At 47.2% G+C, this 18397-nt stretch overlaps 1 protein-coding gene across 1 annotated transcript in view; it reads right to left on the bottom strand.

Moving 5' to 3' along the window:
- Positions 1 to 18397, bottom strand: part of tenm4 (teneurin transmembrane protein 4) — a 213317-nt gene that overhangs the window by 31848 nt on the left and 163072 nt on the right. The window contains exons 23-27 of the mRNA XM_064301632.1: positions 17326 to 17575; positions 16454 to 16474; positions 12280 to 12512; positions 9148 to 9302; positions 1713 to 2590 (exon numbers count right to left, since the gene is read on the bottom strand). Of these exons, the coding sequence (XP_064157702.1) occupies positions 1713 to 2590; positions 9148 to 9302; positions 12280 to 12512; positions 16454 to 16474; positions 17326 to 17575 (1537 nt within the window). The remainder of the gene's footprint in view (positions 1 to 1712; positions 2591 to 9147; positions 9303 to 12279; positions 12513 to 16453; positions 16475 to 17325; positions 17576 to 18397) is intronic.

Raw genomic sequence — 18397 nt, forward strand, 5'->3', positions numbered from 1 at the left:
ACCCACGGCATGGCCATTAACGAACACACCTCGGTTTACTGTACCTTACAAAACAGAGCCGGAGGATTTGAACGGTTACAATATGCGTGCCATTTTAAACACTGACCTAGCGTCCGTACCGTGAAATATAATTAAGACAAACTCGTCTAGCTCACTGCTTTTTCAGCATTCGGCAAGCAAAATCTTTCAGAAATGAACACAACGGAAAGGGAATCACCGCACGCGGACCCCTGATCTCTGCACAACATGCCTGCTGAAGTAAAACATCGGGTACTAAAGAAAAGTGATGTCAATTTGCAAAAGCACATTAGAGTCCCATTATCAGTTAAAATACAAAGACACACGACGGGAGGACACAATTAAATCCTGACTCTTCAAATGTGGCAGCATGTGTTTTTTTTCTGCGTCCCAGACGGCATGTTGCCTGAGCATAGGTATTTTTTCAAATTCCAACAGGTACAGGACTGTGGTCTAATATAGACCCACCAGCTCTTTATTACACAGGTAATCCAATTTCAGCATTACTCAATACACTGGCAATTTGAACTCTGTTTGAACCGCAGCTAATGATAAATAACACAGCACTCACAATACGCAATGTGGAGCCTTTCCCACTACCTAAATGGCACTGCAAACAAATTAATTCTGTTTGTACGCCATTATGCAATGAAATTATTCTGTCCGTAAGCCATTATGTAATAAAGTAATCTGAGCTGCATAATCAGATAATCTATTTTTTCATTATACTAGCAAGTACACTATCTTTTACCTACACTTTAAAGGGAAGATCATTTTAAGAAACATAAATTCACAGATGCCTTAAAGAGAGCTTGGCTATTCATGACAGCTTCCAAATGGCAAACACCCTCTCATTATTTACATAATACAAATGAAGAGAGGGAAATTAGGGCAGGGATGATGTAAACAGACAAGCTCTTCCTCTCACACTGGCTGATTTAAAACACTCCTTTGGTGTTGAATAACACTGATTGCAGGTTACCCTCAGTCACAGTCACTTCCTGCTCTCAGTCACAGCCACTTCAAGCCCTAGTCATGGTCACTTCCTGCCTGCACTTACAGTGACTTCTTGTCCTCAGACACAGTCACTTCCTGTCCTGTCACAGTCACTTCCTGCCCTCAGTCACAGTCATTTCCTGCCCTTTCGCAGTCACTTCCAGCCTTCAGACACAACCAAATACCATTCTCAGTCACATTCATTACCTGCCCACAGTCACATAATGCACTGTTGTGTCATTACAGTCTCCAATCAAGAGAGGCCATCCTAACCGCTTCAGTCATCAATCCACCAGTAAGGCAGAGCAGCTATTCAAAATCAGGTCCATCAGGTTTCGATCCCCAAGGTTGGCTCTAAAATATTCACAGAACCGGGATATCCTGGGACAGCAAGACGACAGCCAGGAAGCATTCATGTTTGACATTGCAGCATGTGAACAGCTCTTACGTTTCATCCACAGCAAGCAGAGAGGACTTCACACAAAACACAAAAGGTTTGGACAGCAAAAGTCTGCAGACGACTAAGAACGAGACCTATTTATGGCAATCCTCCTATTTTAAAACGTCCCTACAACTCTGAAGTCAAAACAGAAACATCAAACATTCTGAAAGGGCAAAACCAGGTTTGAATAAAAACCCCTTTAGAACTGTAATTGAAGGAGAGTGGGATGATTAGAAAATGGAAGAATCTCACTTACTCGTAGAATGTCGTCCATCCGTCCTCATTACTCCTGGTCGCCAGCAGTCCCGAGCTTCCGTGGTACGTCATCATGGCGAGCTCTTGACCCTGCCTGGCCACGATTTTCAGGGCGTTGTTGGTCCCTATGGTCAGCCAGAACGTCTGGCCGTCGGGGACAACCAGCAAGAGTGGCATTCCGGTGGTGTCCCTCCGGATGCTGACCACGTTGCGGTTCTTATCGGTGATGGAACTCAGATCCCCCTCCCCGGTGTAGGTGATGTTGTACAGGTAGTCCCCCGTGGTCAGGCTCTGGGTGTAGATGTGGCTGCCGTTGGAGTCGAAGAGGTAGAGCTCATCGTCGATGGGGGAGGAGACCTCGTAGAGGTTGAGCGGGCTGAGGTAGGGTCGGTTCTGCCGCACGTAGCGGATTCGGATGTTCCCCAGGTCGGCGATGAAGAGCTCGCCGTCGGGCGAAACGGCCAGCGAGGACGGAGCGTAGAGCTTGGCGTCCTTGGCGTAGCCCTCGTCCCCGGAGTAGCAGTCGCAGTTGGCGTCGTTCTTGCAGTCGCAGCCGCTCGGGGCGCCCGCCACCAGGGAGATCTCGCCGGACGTGGACACCTGCCTCACGCGGTTCACCTTCTTCTCATCGGACTCGGCGATGTACAGGACGCCGGTGTGGGACACCGCCAGCGCAGTGGCCGACTCCAGGGTGGCGTGCAGGGCCACCTTGCCCAGCAGGAAGTGGTCGATGCCAGGCACCTGGCAGTGCATGGGGCGTCCCGCCACGATTCGCACTTGGTGGTTCTCGGAGATCTGGAGCACTACGTTGTTGTCCAGCACGTACAGGGAGTTGTCCAAGGGGCTCACCGCCAGGTCCGTTGGCCACTCCAGCCGAACCTGAAAGGGAAAGAATTGCACCACTGTTATTTTCAATTTATCTTCATTTGACCAGGTGGGACAACTGAGAACTATTTTCTACAGTGATGACTTGGGGAATCAAAGTCGGTGAGAAATACAAGGGACACTGCAGCCAATCAGATGTAGGGGATGATTAGATGGCTAGAAATAGAGAACTAGCTTTCAGGGAATTTGACCAGGACACCAAGGTTAATACCCCTTTTCTTTCAAAAATTGCTGTGGGATATCAGTGTCCACAGTGAGCCAGCACCTGGGTTTAACATCTTATACAGTGCAGTGGGGCACTGGATTTGTAGTTGATTCAGAGACAAGAGCACCCCCTACTGACCCAACCACAATTCTAGCAACAATTCAGTTTCCCCAAAAGTTCTCTGATGCATGTATTATGCAAGCTTCTGAAGTTTGATATTTGAAAGGTACAGGGTGGTATGACTCCTGAGCTAGTTATAAACTTAGTTTCAAAACACCACAAAGACTTTTTTTTAAATAACCATTTTCTCTCAATTTGGAATGCCCATTTTGTGTTAGTGATCATTTCTGTAACCTCTGTCAGCTTGGAAGAGCGCAGACAAGCATTTTCTCTCCCCTGAAATATGTCAGGGGAGTTGCTTAATTTCACTCCGCCAGCTAAACCCACAACAGGCACTGAGTTTGGGGAGGACCCTTCAAGCACAGCTTGTGCAGGCACACTGCAGGAACCCAACTGACCAGTGGGGGCACTGTTGCACAACGAGACGGATGGAAATACTACAGCCAATTTTGTGTTGGTATGGGGACAGACCGGATTCAGACTCTGAAACAGTGCTTTAACAGGACAGCCCACGAGCGTCAGGCTTGTTAATTCACAGAAACATTTTCGCATTGCAGAAACGTGCGGCTGGAGGACGAGAGAATCCCGCGGGACTTCGTTATTGCTGAAAGGCACCGCAATGTTCATTAAAGGCTGTCTAAAGGAAAGCCTGAGCAAGCGATTTCAGACCCTCGTGCGAAATGGTTGCTATTGACGAACTGACCATCTGATTTAAAAAAAAAAAAAAAAAGTGCTGTTCGCACTTAGCGCCGCCATTCTTCAACAGAGACGCATGACGCGAGTGCACAGGGGCGCGGTGATAACGGCAGGGACGTGGGACGGCACAGCAAACGGGGGAAACACGTCAAATAATCTGATTATCCCGCTACAGCGCACCGCCATTGATCACAGCCAAACACTTGTGCATCTGTCAGCAGATGCAGAGCAGGGGTGTTCTTTCTGTCTTTCCGGGTAATTCTTTTCCTAATGGAAAAAGACAACGGGAGACCAAGTCCTTGAAAAGAAAATAGAGCACCTTTAGTCAGACCAAAGTGCTACCTGCCTCCAGCCTCCAAAATTATGACTTATTGTTCGGCAAATAATGCAGCCACCGGTTAACAAGCAGCAATTATTGGCTGAAAAAAAAACAAAAAAACAAAAAAAAAACTTTAAAAAAAAACGGAGAAGCTGCTCTGCACTCCACCGAACTCTCAGCGCCTTGCTCTTCTGAGGGGCAAACAAATGGAGCGTCTGATTTTAATAGCGCTCCTGGAGTAAAGACAAGAGACTGTGATTAAAATCTAGTGTTCATTTACTGGAATAAAACGGCAAATGAACAAAACAAAAAAAGGGACACGTGACTCACGACGGTGCATGAAAGCACGTTCCACATTGATTTGGGTATTTTTAAGCTGCAAATATCCATTTCTTCTTACTTTTGGGAAATCTGCAGGAGGGATAAAGTTACTCTGCAATTATTCCAGCTGATCAAGCCTACCTAGTGCCTGACAGATACAGCGACCCTTCGCAACCCAATTTAATTGGAAAGAAATCCCTAATGTATTACATTACAAACATAAATGCCTAAAATGGATTTATTTAAAAAAAACATAATAATTACTGTGGAGTAATTTCTAATTATAAGCTTCGAATAATGATGAGCTAAAACGCAGATCCATATTCAATTTCATTGCTCGTTTACAGAGGCATAACATTTTAGCTACAGACACCGTCAACGCAAAAACACAACTTAAGAGCAAAATGTAGCGATCGTAGAAATATATCCAGGATTAATCGTCTCGGCACACGATGTTGTCTGCTTCCAGTCGGGCTGGTACTCCGAGACAAATGTGTGACCTTTACAGAGGTATACTGGAAGGCTGAAATATCTATCAGTGAGTGTTATTCCGGCTTGGAGCAGGTATCGGCCAGCTGGTGACAGTTAAACAGTGCATCAGCAACAAATAAATTAAAAACAACAACAACAAAATAAAAAACTTTAAATTGCTGACTTTTACAGTAAATCCCCCCCAGGGAAATAGCCTCTGACAAATACCACTTTATGGAAAAAACGGCATGGTTTAGCTTCTTAAATTAAATTCCAGTTCACAGGCAGGACTAATCCTGCAAGCCAGAACATCTAAAGTGATTCTCCCTGAAATGCAGCCAGAACACTTTAAGACACAAGGGGAATTCAAACCGAATGTACAGTTCATCTACAACAATGTATAGATTTAATAAATTAGGAAAGTGCTTATGTAGCAAAGGAAAAAAAGGGCTACTATCTTATTGATTTCGATTGTTTGATATTGTACCACTGCTTGTTTGGTACTTTGTTAACTTGAGTGATAATTGCCGTAAAAAAAAAGAAGAAATTCTCGTGTAATCGTACTTGAACTTGCTCCATGCTCAGCACTTACATCAATTAATGTGTCATAAATCACTCTGGAAAAGGGACCCTTCCAAAGAAAAAAAAAATCAATAAAAGCATCCGTCAGACAGACTGTAATCAAATGTCTCTTTGCGAGACGTAAGCCAGTCTCATCTGTCATCATGCAGCTGAAAGTGAGAGAGGAACGCGTGTCGAGGGTGTGATGGGGGAAAAGTAAGCTGTTGTCTGATCTGGACTCCACCGATATTCAGATCTTTATTTATGTCATTTAATTTTGTCTTTGCCCCCAGGTTTTCCCCAAGCCACAATAGGTGCTACTTCTTATCTTATTCACATTTGAGGATTTACCACACGTCTGGAGATTGTCCTGTCATATATATATATATATTGGCCGGCCGTATAATCGACACTAACCTCGGGCTGTATCTGTGGCAAGATGCGCTTTGGTGCCTGTACAGACAGACAGTGGATATGTCTGGCCTTTTCAACAAGGAGAGGAAAAAAAAAACCGAATGAGAATGCATTTACTTTGGGAATGAGGGGGGGAATTTTCAATTTCTTAAAACCCATTCCTTGTCAGCCGCGGTGGTTAAATATTTTATGACTGGCAGCGCAGAGCGGCTCGGGGGAGCAGCTGTGAGAGGTTTGTACTCGCTGCCGCAAAAGAGGAGGGGATATTTCCCCAGACGGCATCCACCCCGCGCCCCCACCCCTGCGGATACCCGATCATGCCCCACCCCCCACACCCCCACGCGACCAGCCCTTCTGCTACCTGACCAAGCCCTCCCCCCCGCGCCCCACCCTGCTGCTCCCCGATCACGCCCCCCCCCCTTGCCTTGCCCCCACGTGTCTAACCATCCCACCAACCACCCCCTCCACCCTGCACACCCAGCACTGCTGTCCGATCATGCCCCCCCCCAACTGACCCAGTCAAGAGAACCACCTGAGTGACAAAGAACTTCCAATTGCAAATAAAAGGGAAGGAATAAAATTATTTTTTTTTATTGAGAAACTCGTTCAAGCTTTCCACACGTTAAGCTGCCATTCAGCTATGTTTTTAAAAAAATCATTATTAATTTGGCCATTATTAATTTGACATTTACCTTGGGAAATAATCCCACATTTTTTGTTTAAAGACATGCTGTAATTCGGAGAAGATATCGTGGACGATATGCTGTTGATGGAACGATGAAGACCTTGTAAATTCAACAGGGTTAAGAAGCGTTTAACAGCATTTTGTTTCCAGGCATGTTCTTTTCGCAGTGAGCCGAGTATCTCACAAGGAAATGAAGAAGAAAACCCCCATGGCTAAGCATGGATATGAATTACTGTAAATCCTCTCTCTCTCTGCATATATGTGTATTTATATATATTTTTTTAACAAATATTCCTCAGCATAACGCTACATTAACAACCTTCCTCAATGAGGTTTACCAGTAACCCAAAACCGCATGCCGAACTGAAGCCAGAAGCCTGATGCAGACTGGATGATGACACTTCAAAACTGAAAACAAACCAACAGGAGCAAAGCTCACACGAATCTCATGTTACGCTGCGCAACTGATTAATTTATGAAAATAAAAAAAGCATTTTTAACAAGCCCAGAGCCAGGAGATAAAGGAAGAAAGGCAGCTAATAAAATGAGTGCAGGGCTAAAACAAGGCTGATGAGGCTCTAAGAAGGAAAGAGGAGTGCTCTCCAGTAAGTTATTTTAAAAAGGAAGCAGGAATAAGTAAGAGGGGGCTGTGTTTGCAGAGGGAGCGGTGTACAGAGGGCGAATGCGTAATGGTGGTCTTTTCCCCCCGCTGTTTCCACAGCCTCTCTGGCCGTCGGTGAGATTTGTCAGATTCGTGGGGCTGTTGAGCCAAATTTCATAGGCGCAGTTTGGGGAGGCGGCCGTTGGGGGGGGGATGGGAGTGCGAGTGCGGCTGCGTGTCTGGAGGGGGTGGGGTTCAGGTGTCCTGAGGGAAACAGAAAGGCTGGGTAGAGGGGGGTGGGGGTGCGGTTGCGTGTCTGGTGGGGGTGAGGTTCAGGTGTCCTGAGGGAAACAGAAAGGCTGGGTAGAGGGGGGTGGGGGTGCGGTTGCGTGTCTGGTGGGGGTGAGGTTCAGGTATCCTAAGGGAGACAGAAAGGCTGGGGAGAGAGGGGGTGGGGGGTTTGGGCCAGGTGCAGGTCCTCCATCCCCTCCTTCGTTCAGCCATATCTTTTCTCCAAAAATAAAAACTCTATTGGCAGCTGGGGCCTCCGCTGGACCCACTTGCCACGAGCCACAAATAACCTTGTCCAGCTCGGATCCTGCACACGGACGAGGAGGTGGAGGAGGGAGGGAGGGAGAGAGGGAGAGAGGGAGAGAGAGAGAGAGGGGGGGGCAGCGGGGAATTGGAGTGCAGCGAGCACTGACTGCACAGCCTGAACACAGCGATCAGCGTCAACACCTCAACACCACAGCAGCAGCACCCATAAACCCACACTGCCTCAACACCCACACACACAGGGAACGACCCTCCGCCATACGTCCAGTTGGGCTAATCTGAATTTCTTTTTTCACATACGTTTATACATCAACAGATTCTGTGTCAGTTATGAGAAGGCCAGAAAGGAAGATGGAAAATGACATGCACTCCCATTTTGCAGTAATAACAATGTCTTCAGTTCTGAAGTCTGTGCTGATAGTGATACATTGCACCACAATAACAACTTCCTCCTTCTCCCTTGTCAACTATGATATAAAAATCATAGATATTTCAGGTAACTGAAATAACTTGAAACCATCTCACTCCACGAGAATAAAATATTGTAACACTTTCTATTCAGATACATTATAATATACAACCAGCATCACCAGCGGCAACAAAAACATAAACACATCCCAGAAAGGCAATCTACCACGGAATTATTTCACTAAATATGACCTCATATCATTACATATGTGGCCTGTGTAATGCACACCGGTTTAAATGTGGTTTAATCATGAATGAATGAATGAATGAGTATTGTGGGATTAAGTTATCCAGACTATAATGAAGCTTCAAAGTCATCATAACGTGAAGTCACTTGCTGACACACTAACAAATGAAACCATTCACAAACAACAAAACTGTCATTTTCTCGAGGACAGAATAGGTCATTAGCTTTAAACACCACTTGAAAGTAAGTGGTTCTGAGAAAATATGAAACATAATGGCACCGTACAGACTAGAATAGAATAGAATAGAATAGAATAGAATACAATACAATAGGACTTAATTGCCCTCGGCGGACTGGGAATCATCCACAGGTAAGAAGGATCAGAGAATACTGAAAGCAGAACGATTCGTTTCAAAGACACCAGGCTCAGAAAGACTGCATGACTACTTTGTGTGGGTGTTAGATGGCCTCCGGCCTCAGGGGGGCGATGGTGAGCCATGTACCTCCTTTACATCCTGCAGCCGTGGGCTGGCAGCTGCAGAACAGGAGGAGGGGAAACTGCTCAGACAAGAAGAATGAAAGGAGCTCGATAGAAAAACAGGACCAGTGATTTGACCGCAATACTGATGTGATCTTTCCCGATTAGTCACTGAATACTGATTTTCATACCTTAATCATTTCAACCAGAGGTAGCAGACTTGAGTACATCACACACACACACACACACACCCACCCACACACACACCTGCCTTGGTCATTTGTGGAAGCTGAAAGGAAGAACATATGTTCTGTAATACAGCCAAACACAGAGGTCTGAAAATCAGTGTTTCCCAATTCATCAGGATAAATCACATCCTTGCTGAAGCACATCTGCTGTATTGGAAACAATGATGGGGTGGGGGCGGGGCAGAATGGTGAGGGGGGGGGACGGGTGGCAGGGGGCGGTACCTGGGAGATGTCCATCACAGAGTCACAGCTGAGGGGCCGGGCCGAGGTCAGGTCGTTGGACCCCAGGAGCGTGGAGATGATCCCGTTCTGGTCAATCCGCCGGATCATTGGGCCGTCCACGAAATAGATCAGCCCGAACTTGTCCACGGTGATGCCTGCGCCACAAAAGCGTGCAGGTCGTTAAAACTCCTGCAGCTCAGCTTCTGCTGTCACAAAGGCTCATGGGGAAAAAAAACAAAAAAAACGGGCTGCCAGTTTCGACACAAGCCTGATATACGAACAAATATTAATCATATGAGAGCACACACAGTACACAGCGCAAATCCCAAACCACCATTAATCAAAGGGAAGCTAGCACCGCAATGCAAGCAGTAAGCGGTCACAGATTCTAGATTTAGCATGCTATTGATTCAGTACATATTTTCAATTAGCGCCACCGCGGAGATGAGCGCACTCGGTCGAGAGGGAACCGCGGCAACGACGAGGAGGGCTTTGAGAACGCCTGTTTACGTCCTGAGAACGCAAGCCGATTAAGCCTCTACGAACGCGCGTGCCAGCGGCTGTGTGGTGCTTCGGTGACCTTTTCCTTCTCTCTCTCTCTCTCTCTCTCCTTCTCCCTCTCTCTGAAAACATGAATCACCTCGCCCCTCTGTGGGGCCCGCGACAGAGGTGAGATACGACGACCATGATGAATGCGTCGCACCCCATCCGCGCCAAAGGAACCCAGAGCAAACGCTAGCGGAAAAGACGCTCCGTTTCAGTAACCAGGAGCGCTTTGGGCTGGGGTGGAGAAGCCTCACTACCCCCCCCCCATCCCCATCCCCATCCCCCCCCAAGTTTGGGAACCCCACGAGCCCGACGATCGGTCCGCGAGCGAGCCGGAGAGGAGAAAATATCATTACGAGTCAGAAAATTGAAGCGCATTGATCCGACCTCCGAGAGACGTCTTTTCGCCGCGCTCCCCGCCGACCGCGCGTCAGAAATCATTCGTCAGGAGCCGACAAAGGAGCGGGCGGACAGAACGGTTAGCCATCAGTGGAGATCCGCCGCTCCTGTCTGAACAGGTACGATATTGCTTCTGCGTCGCGCCTGCCAGTCAACATGCCGGGCCTTTCACTGAACGGACGCGGCGAAAAAAAAAAACAGGATTAATTTTTTATGGGTTTCAGAAGAAAGCGGGGGGATGACGACACAAAACCCTTTCTTCCTTCCCGCCAAAAACGCCTGATTGCATATTCCCTCTTTATAACACCTGCTTATTTTCAGAGTCGCTGCAGAATGTACTCACGGAAGTTTGGAAATTGCACCCCACAAAGACCCCCCAACTGCAAACCCCATCCTGAAAGAAGACTGAATATTCGCAAGCTTTTATCTGTACTTGTCTAACACACTATACTAACAAATATCATCAGAACATATTCTTGCCAGGTAAAAATCCAGAAGCACATCATCTCCATCTCCAAATTATCATATTTTCATTATAAAATGTCTGCATTTCCCACAGTCCTCAAATAAAGACTTGATGAACAGGGAAGGACTGAAGCTTCAAGAACATAATTCAGGGTGGAGCTACCATATTCTGTCAATCACATACTGTACTTCTGGACCAATCAAGTTTCTCTGCTCTCCATAGCAGATAACTTGCAATTCATTCAAACCAGTGAGTCACTGAAAGAATGAAGAATCAATCCAGAAAGGATTCAAACTGTAGTGACAGAACACTGGTTTTATTATCACTGTGATTTGTATGCACCTCGGGTGCGTTAACTTTGACGTCACTGCCATTTGGTACACACCTCCAGGGGTGTTACTGTCACGTCACTGTTCCGTACACACCTCCAGGGGTGTTACTGTCACGTCACTGTTTCGTACACACCTCCAGGGGTGTTACTGTCACGTCACTGTTTCGTACACACCTCCAGGGGTGTTACTGTCACGTCACTGTTTCGTACACACCTCCAGGGGTGTTACTGTCACGTCACTGTTTCGTACACACCTCCAGGGGTGTTACTGTCACGTCACTGTTCCGTACGCACCTCCAGGGGTGTTACTGTCACGTCACTGTTCCGTACGCACCTCCAGGGGTGTTACTGTCACGTCACTGTTCCGTACACACCTCCAGGGGTGTTACTGTCACGTCACTGTTCCGTACACACCTCCAGGGGTGTTACTGTCACGTCACTGTTCCGTACGCACCTCCAGGGGTGTTACTGTCACGTCACTGTTCCGTACACACTCCAGGGGTGTTACTGTCACGTCACTGTTCCGTACACACCTCCAGGGTGTTACTGTCTCGTCACTGTCTTGCACACACCTCCAGGAGATTACTGTACGATCATTGTTGTACAACACTCCAGGGTGTTACTGTCACTCACTGTTTGTAGCACCTCCAGGGTGGTTATGTGACGTCACTGCTTTGGTACACACCTCCAGGGGTGTTACTGTCACGTCACTGTTCGTACCACCTCCAGGGGTGTTACTGTCACGTCACTGTTTCGTACACACCTCCAGGGGTGTTACTGTCACGTCACTGTTCCGTACACACCTCCAGGGGTGTTACTGTCACGTCACTGTTTCGTACACACCTCCAGGGGTGTTACTGTCACGTCACTGTTTCGTACACACCTCCAGGGGTGTTACTGTCACGTCACTGTTCGTACGCACCTCCAGGGGTGTTACTGTCACGTCACTGTTCGTACACACCTCCAGGGGTGTTACTGTCACGTCACTGTTTCGTACACACCTCCAGGGGTGTTACTGTCACGTCACTGTTCGTACACACCTCCAGGGTGTTACTGTCACGTCACGTTTCGTACACACCTCCAGGGGTGTTACTGTCACGTCACTGTTCGTACACACCTCCAGGGGTTACTGTCATGTCACTGTTCGTACACACCTCCAGGGGTGTTACTGTCACGTCACTGTTTCGTACACACCTCCAGGGGTGTTACTGTCACGTCACTGTTTCGTACACACCTCCAGGGGTGTTACTGTCACGTCACTGTTTCGTACACACCTCCAGGGGTGTTACTGTCACGTCACTGTTTCGTACACACCTCCAGAGGCGTTACTGTCACATCACTTTGTTTCGTGCTCACCGCGGGGGGTGTAATTTTGACTTTAGGTACGCACCTCGTGGGTTGGTGAGGGCGGCCTCCACCGCCTTCCCGCCGTCCCCACAGCGAGTCTCGTCGAATGGCAGGCACTGGTCCCCCGTTCCCGCCACCAGGTCCAGGTTCTTGGCCACGTCCTTCACCACGTTCAGGGACTTCACCTTGAACACCTTCCTGCTGCTGGTGTCCGACAGGTAGAGGGTGCCCGACACCGGACACGTGGACAGGTAGTACTTGTGTGCCGGGCTGTTGCTGAACACACAAGCGGGGTGAAAAAAAATCAATAAGTCAGTCAAGACCCGGAACAAAAAGCAGCACCTTCTCAAGCATGGCTCAGACCTCTTCATTTTAATGCAGTTTCAGCAGAAAGGCATTACGGGGGACCGGGCTTGTAAAATAGAGGGTTGCAGGTTTGGTTCCCAGACCGGGCACTGCCACTTTACCCTTGAGCAAAGTGCTTAACCTGAGTTGTTTCAGTGTGCAGTAAATTCAGCTGTGTAAATAAATACTGTGTAAAACTGTTGCTGTGGTTAAGGTCAAACTGCAAAATGACTACAAGTAGTGACACACGGCAATCGCTTTAATGAGCAATACACACAGCACGCAAAAAAAATGTGAACCGAAAATTTTTATTTATTAGCTTCCAAACGTATATTTCCCATTATCTGAGGTGAAGACAAGTATAGCTTTTCCCATATCATTGTATTTCTTCAACACATGTTAGTTCCTGGTTCTTTACCACCTTTCAAAACCATTCACAGTTATACTTTCAAAATGTAAGCGTAACATTATCTGCAGCCAGGTAATCTCATTTATTGTTTACAGGACATAAAACACAGGACCTCCAATAAAAGGAAAGAAGAATGTGCTGTCAAACGGATGGTCTGGATGGCGTTTCTGAATCTGAAACACCGTCCAAATGCGACTCCTTAGGAGTAGCGCTGCATGCTCATAAAGGTATGTGCATGTAGCTTAGCTGCGCTGAAGCTTCCCCAGGGCTTTATACGTACATTTTTTTCTGCATAGAGCTGCGACTGCGCTGACACACCTAAACACATTAAGCAGAGCAGGCCAGCAAACGACCCCATTAAAGCACGGCCCAGTCCTGACACAGCGATCGGTCATTCATGCACAGGGGGCGAGGGAAACGCGAGAGCGTGCCGGACGTGCACAGTCGCCCTCCACAAAGGAAGCAGCGACCTGCCGAAGCATTCCAGTCAGGAACGGGGCTCCTGACAACACACCTGCCTAAAAAAAGCTGCTATACGCCACAACGAAGAGAAAATATACAATAATAATAATAATAATAATAACAATAATAATAACAACAACAACAACAACAATAATAATATTTCCTCACCCACCCAGAAAAAAATGAGAATGTGCCATCAGGTATTCCAGCTGTCCGACTGCTTTGTTCTACATCCAGATTAGATCAAATTGTATATACAATAATGTATGACATCCATATTAAAAAAAACATAGAAACATATTTTTGGCATAGCGACACGTGAGGTTGCGTTGTGAAAGGCTCTTGTCGGCAGCCAGTGTTCGTCTCCCCAGACGCCTTCGAACCCTCTCAGTCTCAATCAGCGGAGAGTCAGGTTCAGGGCTGCTTGAACCTGAAACGCCTTTGAAGGAGGTGCGTTATACTCAGGTCTCCAGCCTCGAGTTTCCACATCTCTCAAACAGCCCGAGCTGTCAGACACTTCCTGGTTCGGCCTTAAAATGGCGGGAAGCTGTCGCCTTGGACGGGACTTTGGCCGGGGGAGCTCGAGACGCCACGTCGGCGTCGTCCTGACAGAGCAGATGACCATTATCACATAACCTGGCAAGAAAAAGCATCGCAATGCCAGCCGAATAAAAACTGGAGACTTCCGCTTATCTGTCAGGGCTCGTCTGACAGTCTCAGCTCCTGGGCGTCAAACCTCATATCCTGAGGAAACTGTAGGACAGGAAGAGAGAGGGCTACCGCAGGCTTTTTTAAAGTCTTTATTTTGACTGACAACTGACCTTTTGACCTTATCTAGATGTATAAAAAAATAAAAAATAAAACGCACACGACAAATACAATCAGTTTCTCAGCGTCCCATCAAAATTTGAGGTGTCACCACCTGCGTACACAAGCATTGCTTTAAAAAAGAAAGAAAAAAAAGGCCGGAACATAACTCGGCTGACATATTGACGATGTTCTCATTTTCCAAAAGAGGGCGGGAGCAGAGCACCCCTTCCCGGAACATTCCGGAATGTTCCAACTTTTCCTTCCCTCTGTTGTGCTCTCTCTTTTCACTTGTAATCAGATGGTGCATTATCTCTTCCCCACACTGACAGAGAGCCCTGCACACCCTCTACCAACCCCAGAGCCCCCCTCCCCACACCCCACCCGTTCTCCTCTTCCCCACACCCTGAAAAAGGAACTAACTGACCTTCAGCCACACACACACCATCTATATTCTCCGCACTGACAACATATGGCTTGTGGAGGATAATTGAATGTAGTTGCATGCTGGTGCAGAGACAGAAAAACTGACTTTTCTGAGACACAGAAGCTCAGTGGGGTTGGGGGGGGGGGGGGGGTAGGGGGGGAGAGGTGAAAATGGGGGAGGGGGGAAGAGGTGAGAATGGAAGGGGGTCCTAGTAGGACATTAGTCCCCCCCCTCCCATTGCCAGGTCAATTTTAAATGCCAAAAATGCATTTTCTGCTCAAAAAGCCAATACCGCATTTGCAGTCCGCACACCACTCAACAAACCCAAGCCCTCCAGAATACCCCTCTCTTTCAGAGAGCGAGAGAGAGAGAGACAGAGAGAGAAAGAGAGAGAGTCATATCTTAATCAAATTTACATTAATCTAAAAGGAAATCCTTTCTTTTAAAAATTATCCTCCTTCAGAATCCCTAGCTGGACTGAAAACACGTCCGCGCTTTTGTGGCTCAGTGGTAAAAACCAACACCAACTCTCGGTCCTGGGCACTAGAACAGAGAACAGAACTAGAACGCACGGTCCGCTAGGGGCTCGACTCGAGAGGCTTCCGGAACATCTGAACGCTGATTGGCTGATTTCATCCCTGGTTCTCTGAATCCTTTGACTGTATCATCTTGCTATAAGAATCATAAGCCCTTCTTGTTCACAGAAAAAAAAAAAAAAATCAATCAAAAACTCCACAACAATCAGTGACCCAGCAGGTAATCCATACTCTGTGTACTCTCATGTGGGTCTTCTGCTTTAATCAGTGATGTGGCAGTTCCGTGTAGCAGCATGACTTTCAGGGCTATCACTGTCAGGATTATTTTTCATTTGTTACTTATATATTTACCTCTCTTTTACCAGGAATAATCCCCATTGAGATTCAAAATCTCTTTTACAAGGAAGTCGTGGCCAAGACAGCAGTACAAAAAGTTTCCCATAAAAAAACAACACAAAACTACATTTTACTTTCCACACTTCCATACCTGGATTTACTCTGTGCCAAAGAGAACACAAAGACAAACTTCAAGTTCATTTGGCACTTATTCCTGTCACTTTGTATTTCCACAGACATATATTTTACAACCTGCCCATTCTGACCTGCTTATGTTTAAGGTCATTTTATTCGTTTTTTTGCTATTTTACAAGCCTGCCCTCGATAGCATTTGGACATCTGTTCTTTCATTACTGAGAAGGTTAGGTTCACTTTCTGAAGCGCCACACAAGCTACAAACAATTTTAGAACAAAGGTGAAAGTGATTATCCTCTTTAAAACTACACCATTCACAGATGGTGCTCAGGTTAAGACCTGAAACAAGGCGCTGTTTCCCAAATCCTCAATGACAATTTTTTTCCTCTTTTGGCATTTAAAAATCTACACACTCTCTCTCATACACACAAACACACACCTACGTACACACACACACACACACACGCGCACACACACACACACACACACACACACACACACACACACACACACACACACACACACACACACCACACACTCAAACCCATTTCCTACTGTTCCCTGTGGTTGTGTACCACAGCATCTCCAGGCTGTGCTTGCATTACTCAAACTCCCCAGCCACAGCGAGCGGCCCGGCCCAGCTCTACCCACCTGCACGGCCTGCGGTCATGTGACTCCAGATTAAGGAGAGTTACCTTGACACTGAGGGGAGCCATCACTTAACACCACCAAAGAGATGCGATCGCTCCCGCGGTCTTACCTATGCCTGAAATCTTTGTTTCTGACAGCGCAAGCCAAAAGGAAGCGGCAGACAGGGAAGAAGAGAGACAGGAATGTTAGTAATCAGAAAGATAAATAAAGCAGGAGAGAGGGAGAGATGTCACAATCAGAAAAGATAAGTAAAGCAGGAGAGATAGAGAGAGAGAGAGAGATGTCAGCAATCAGAAATTATAAGTAAAGCAGGAGAGAGAGATGTTAGTAATCAGAAAAGACAAGTATAGCAGGAGAGAGAGATGTTAGCAATCAGAAAAGAGAAGTAAAGCAGGAGAGAGAGATGTTAGCAATCAGAAAAGAGAAGTAAAGCGGGAGAGAGAGATGTTAGCAATCAGGAAAGACAAGTAAAGCAGGAGAGAAAGAGAGATGTCAGCAATCAGAAAAGATAAGTAAAGCAGGAGAGAGAGATATGTAAGCAATCAGGAAAGATAAGTCAAGCAGGAGAGAGAGAGAGAGATGTTAGCAATCAGTGAGAATAAATGAACAGGTGTGATCTTAATTTACTCTCTAGAGAAAATTAAGGCTATTTACAGTCACGCATTCAGTGGAATTTTTCATACTGATATTTTTTTCTCCCTTACACAAATACACTCCAAGCCTATTCTCAGCTCCAGCACATGATTACTTGGTGATGAAACTGACCAGTGGAGATACAGTAGAAAATAAGACACTGTAATGACCAGACAATGAGAGACTGGATCAAACAGAATTATCAACCATCTCAGTCAATTTTCAAGCAGTAGAGTTGGACACTGTTTGTTTTAAAATAACCTCAGTTTTGAATGACCACACCACCCGGGCCACGCCCCCCTCCTTTTTAACCCAAACACGGGCCCCTTCCCCCGTGGGCGGGGTTACCTGAGCTCCAGGACGCTGGTGACGTTGCCCGTGGTGAAGATGCGGCGCACGTAGTTGAAGTCGCCCACGTACAGGCTGCCGTCAGAGCCGCAGGCCAGCGCCACGGGCGCCAGCAGCTTGTTGCCGTCGGCGAGGCCGTTGCAGCTGGGGCAGGAGATGCTGCGTCGCCGACCGTTGCCCATGACGCTGCCGATGATTGGCGGCTGCTGGGAGATGAAGACGTTCTCCCCGTTCCCCTTGTGCAGTATCCCTGCGGAGGGACGCAAAAGCAAGTTCACCCGGGGTCAGCCTGGGGTCAGCCTGGGGTCAGCCTGGGGTCAGGCCAAGGTCAGGCTGGGGTTAGGCTGGGCTCAGGCCAGGGTCAGCCTGAGGTCAGGCCAGGGATAAGCTGGGGTCAGCTTATAACTGCTGCCAGCACCAGCTACTCATGGTAATGCCTTCAAATGTCAAATGCCACTCATGGTAACACAAATGTTAATTGCTGCAGAATCCATTTTGGTCACACCTTCAGAGAGCTAACTGGACATTTTGGCTTCAACAGCTGAAAGGGACAGGACTATATATTGTTATGAATATTTGAAATATTTGAGTATCTGGGCAAGACTGCAGAATCTGGGTCACCCTGCACTTTCACCACACGACTCATTAAGTCGACTTAAACATCACCAGCTTCTCACAATGACAAGCTATGCGGACTGATGATGCTCACAGGAGCTCAATCAAAGCGTAACTGTTAGCTCCAACTCGCTCAATGAACTCGCTCAATACTTTTTTCTGGCGCGACCGCTCCGCTTTTATGTTGCCTGCTAGCCGGCGTGAGACACGACACCTCCAGTGTCCAAACTAACAGAAAAGATCAACGAGCTGCAGTCTTTCTTTTTTTCTCCCTTTTTTCCAGCCTTTCTTTCTTTCCTTTCCGTTACTCCTCTTCGACTTCAGGGCATCCTTCTCGCTGTCCGAGGGAGCAGAGAGAGCTGACACAAACGGCAGCAGATTTTTCAGGATCTGAAGCGCGACGCCGCTGCTCCTCCCAGCGATGCGGCGTCCGGGGAAGGAAACGCGGCCGCTCGGG

The sequence above is a fragment of the Anguilla rostrata genome, chromosome 12 (assembly GCF_018555375.3).
Source record: "Anguilla rostrata isolate EN2019 chromosome 12, ASM1855537v3, whole genome shotgun sequence".
In the NCBI taxonomy this organism is placed as follows: Eukaryota; Metazoa; Chordata; class Actinopteri; order Anguilliformes; family Anguillidae; genus Anguilla; species Anguilla rostrata.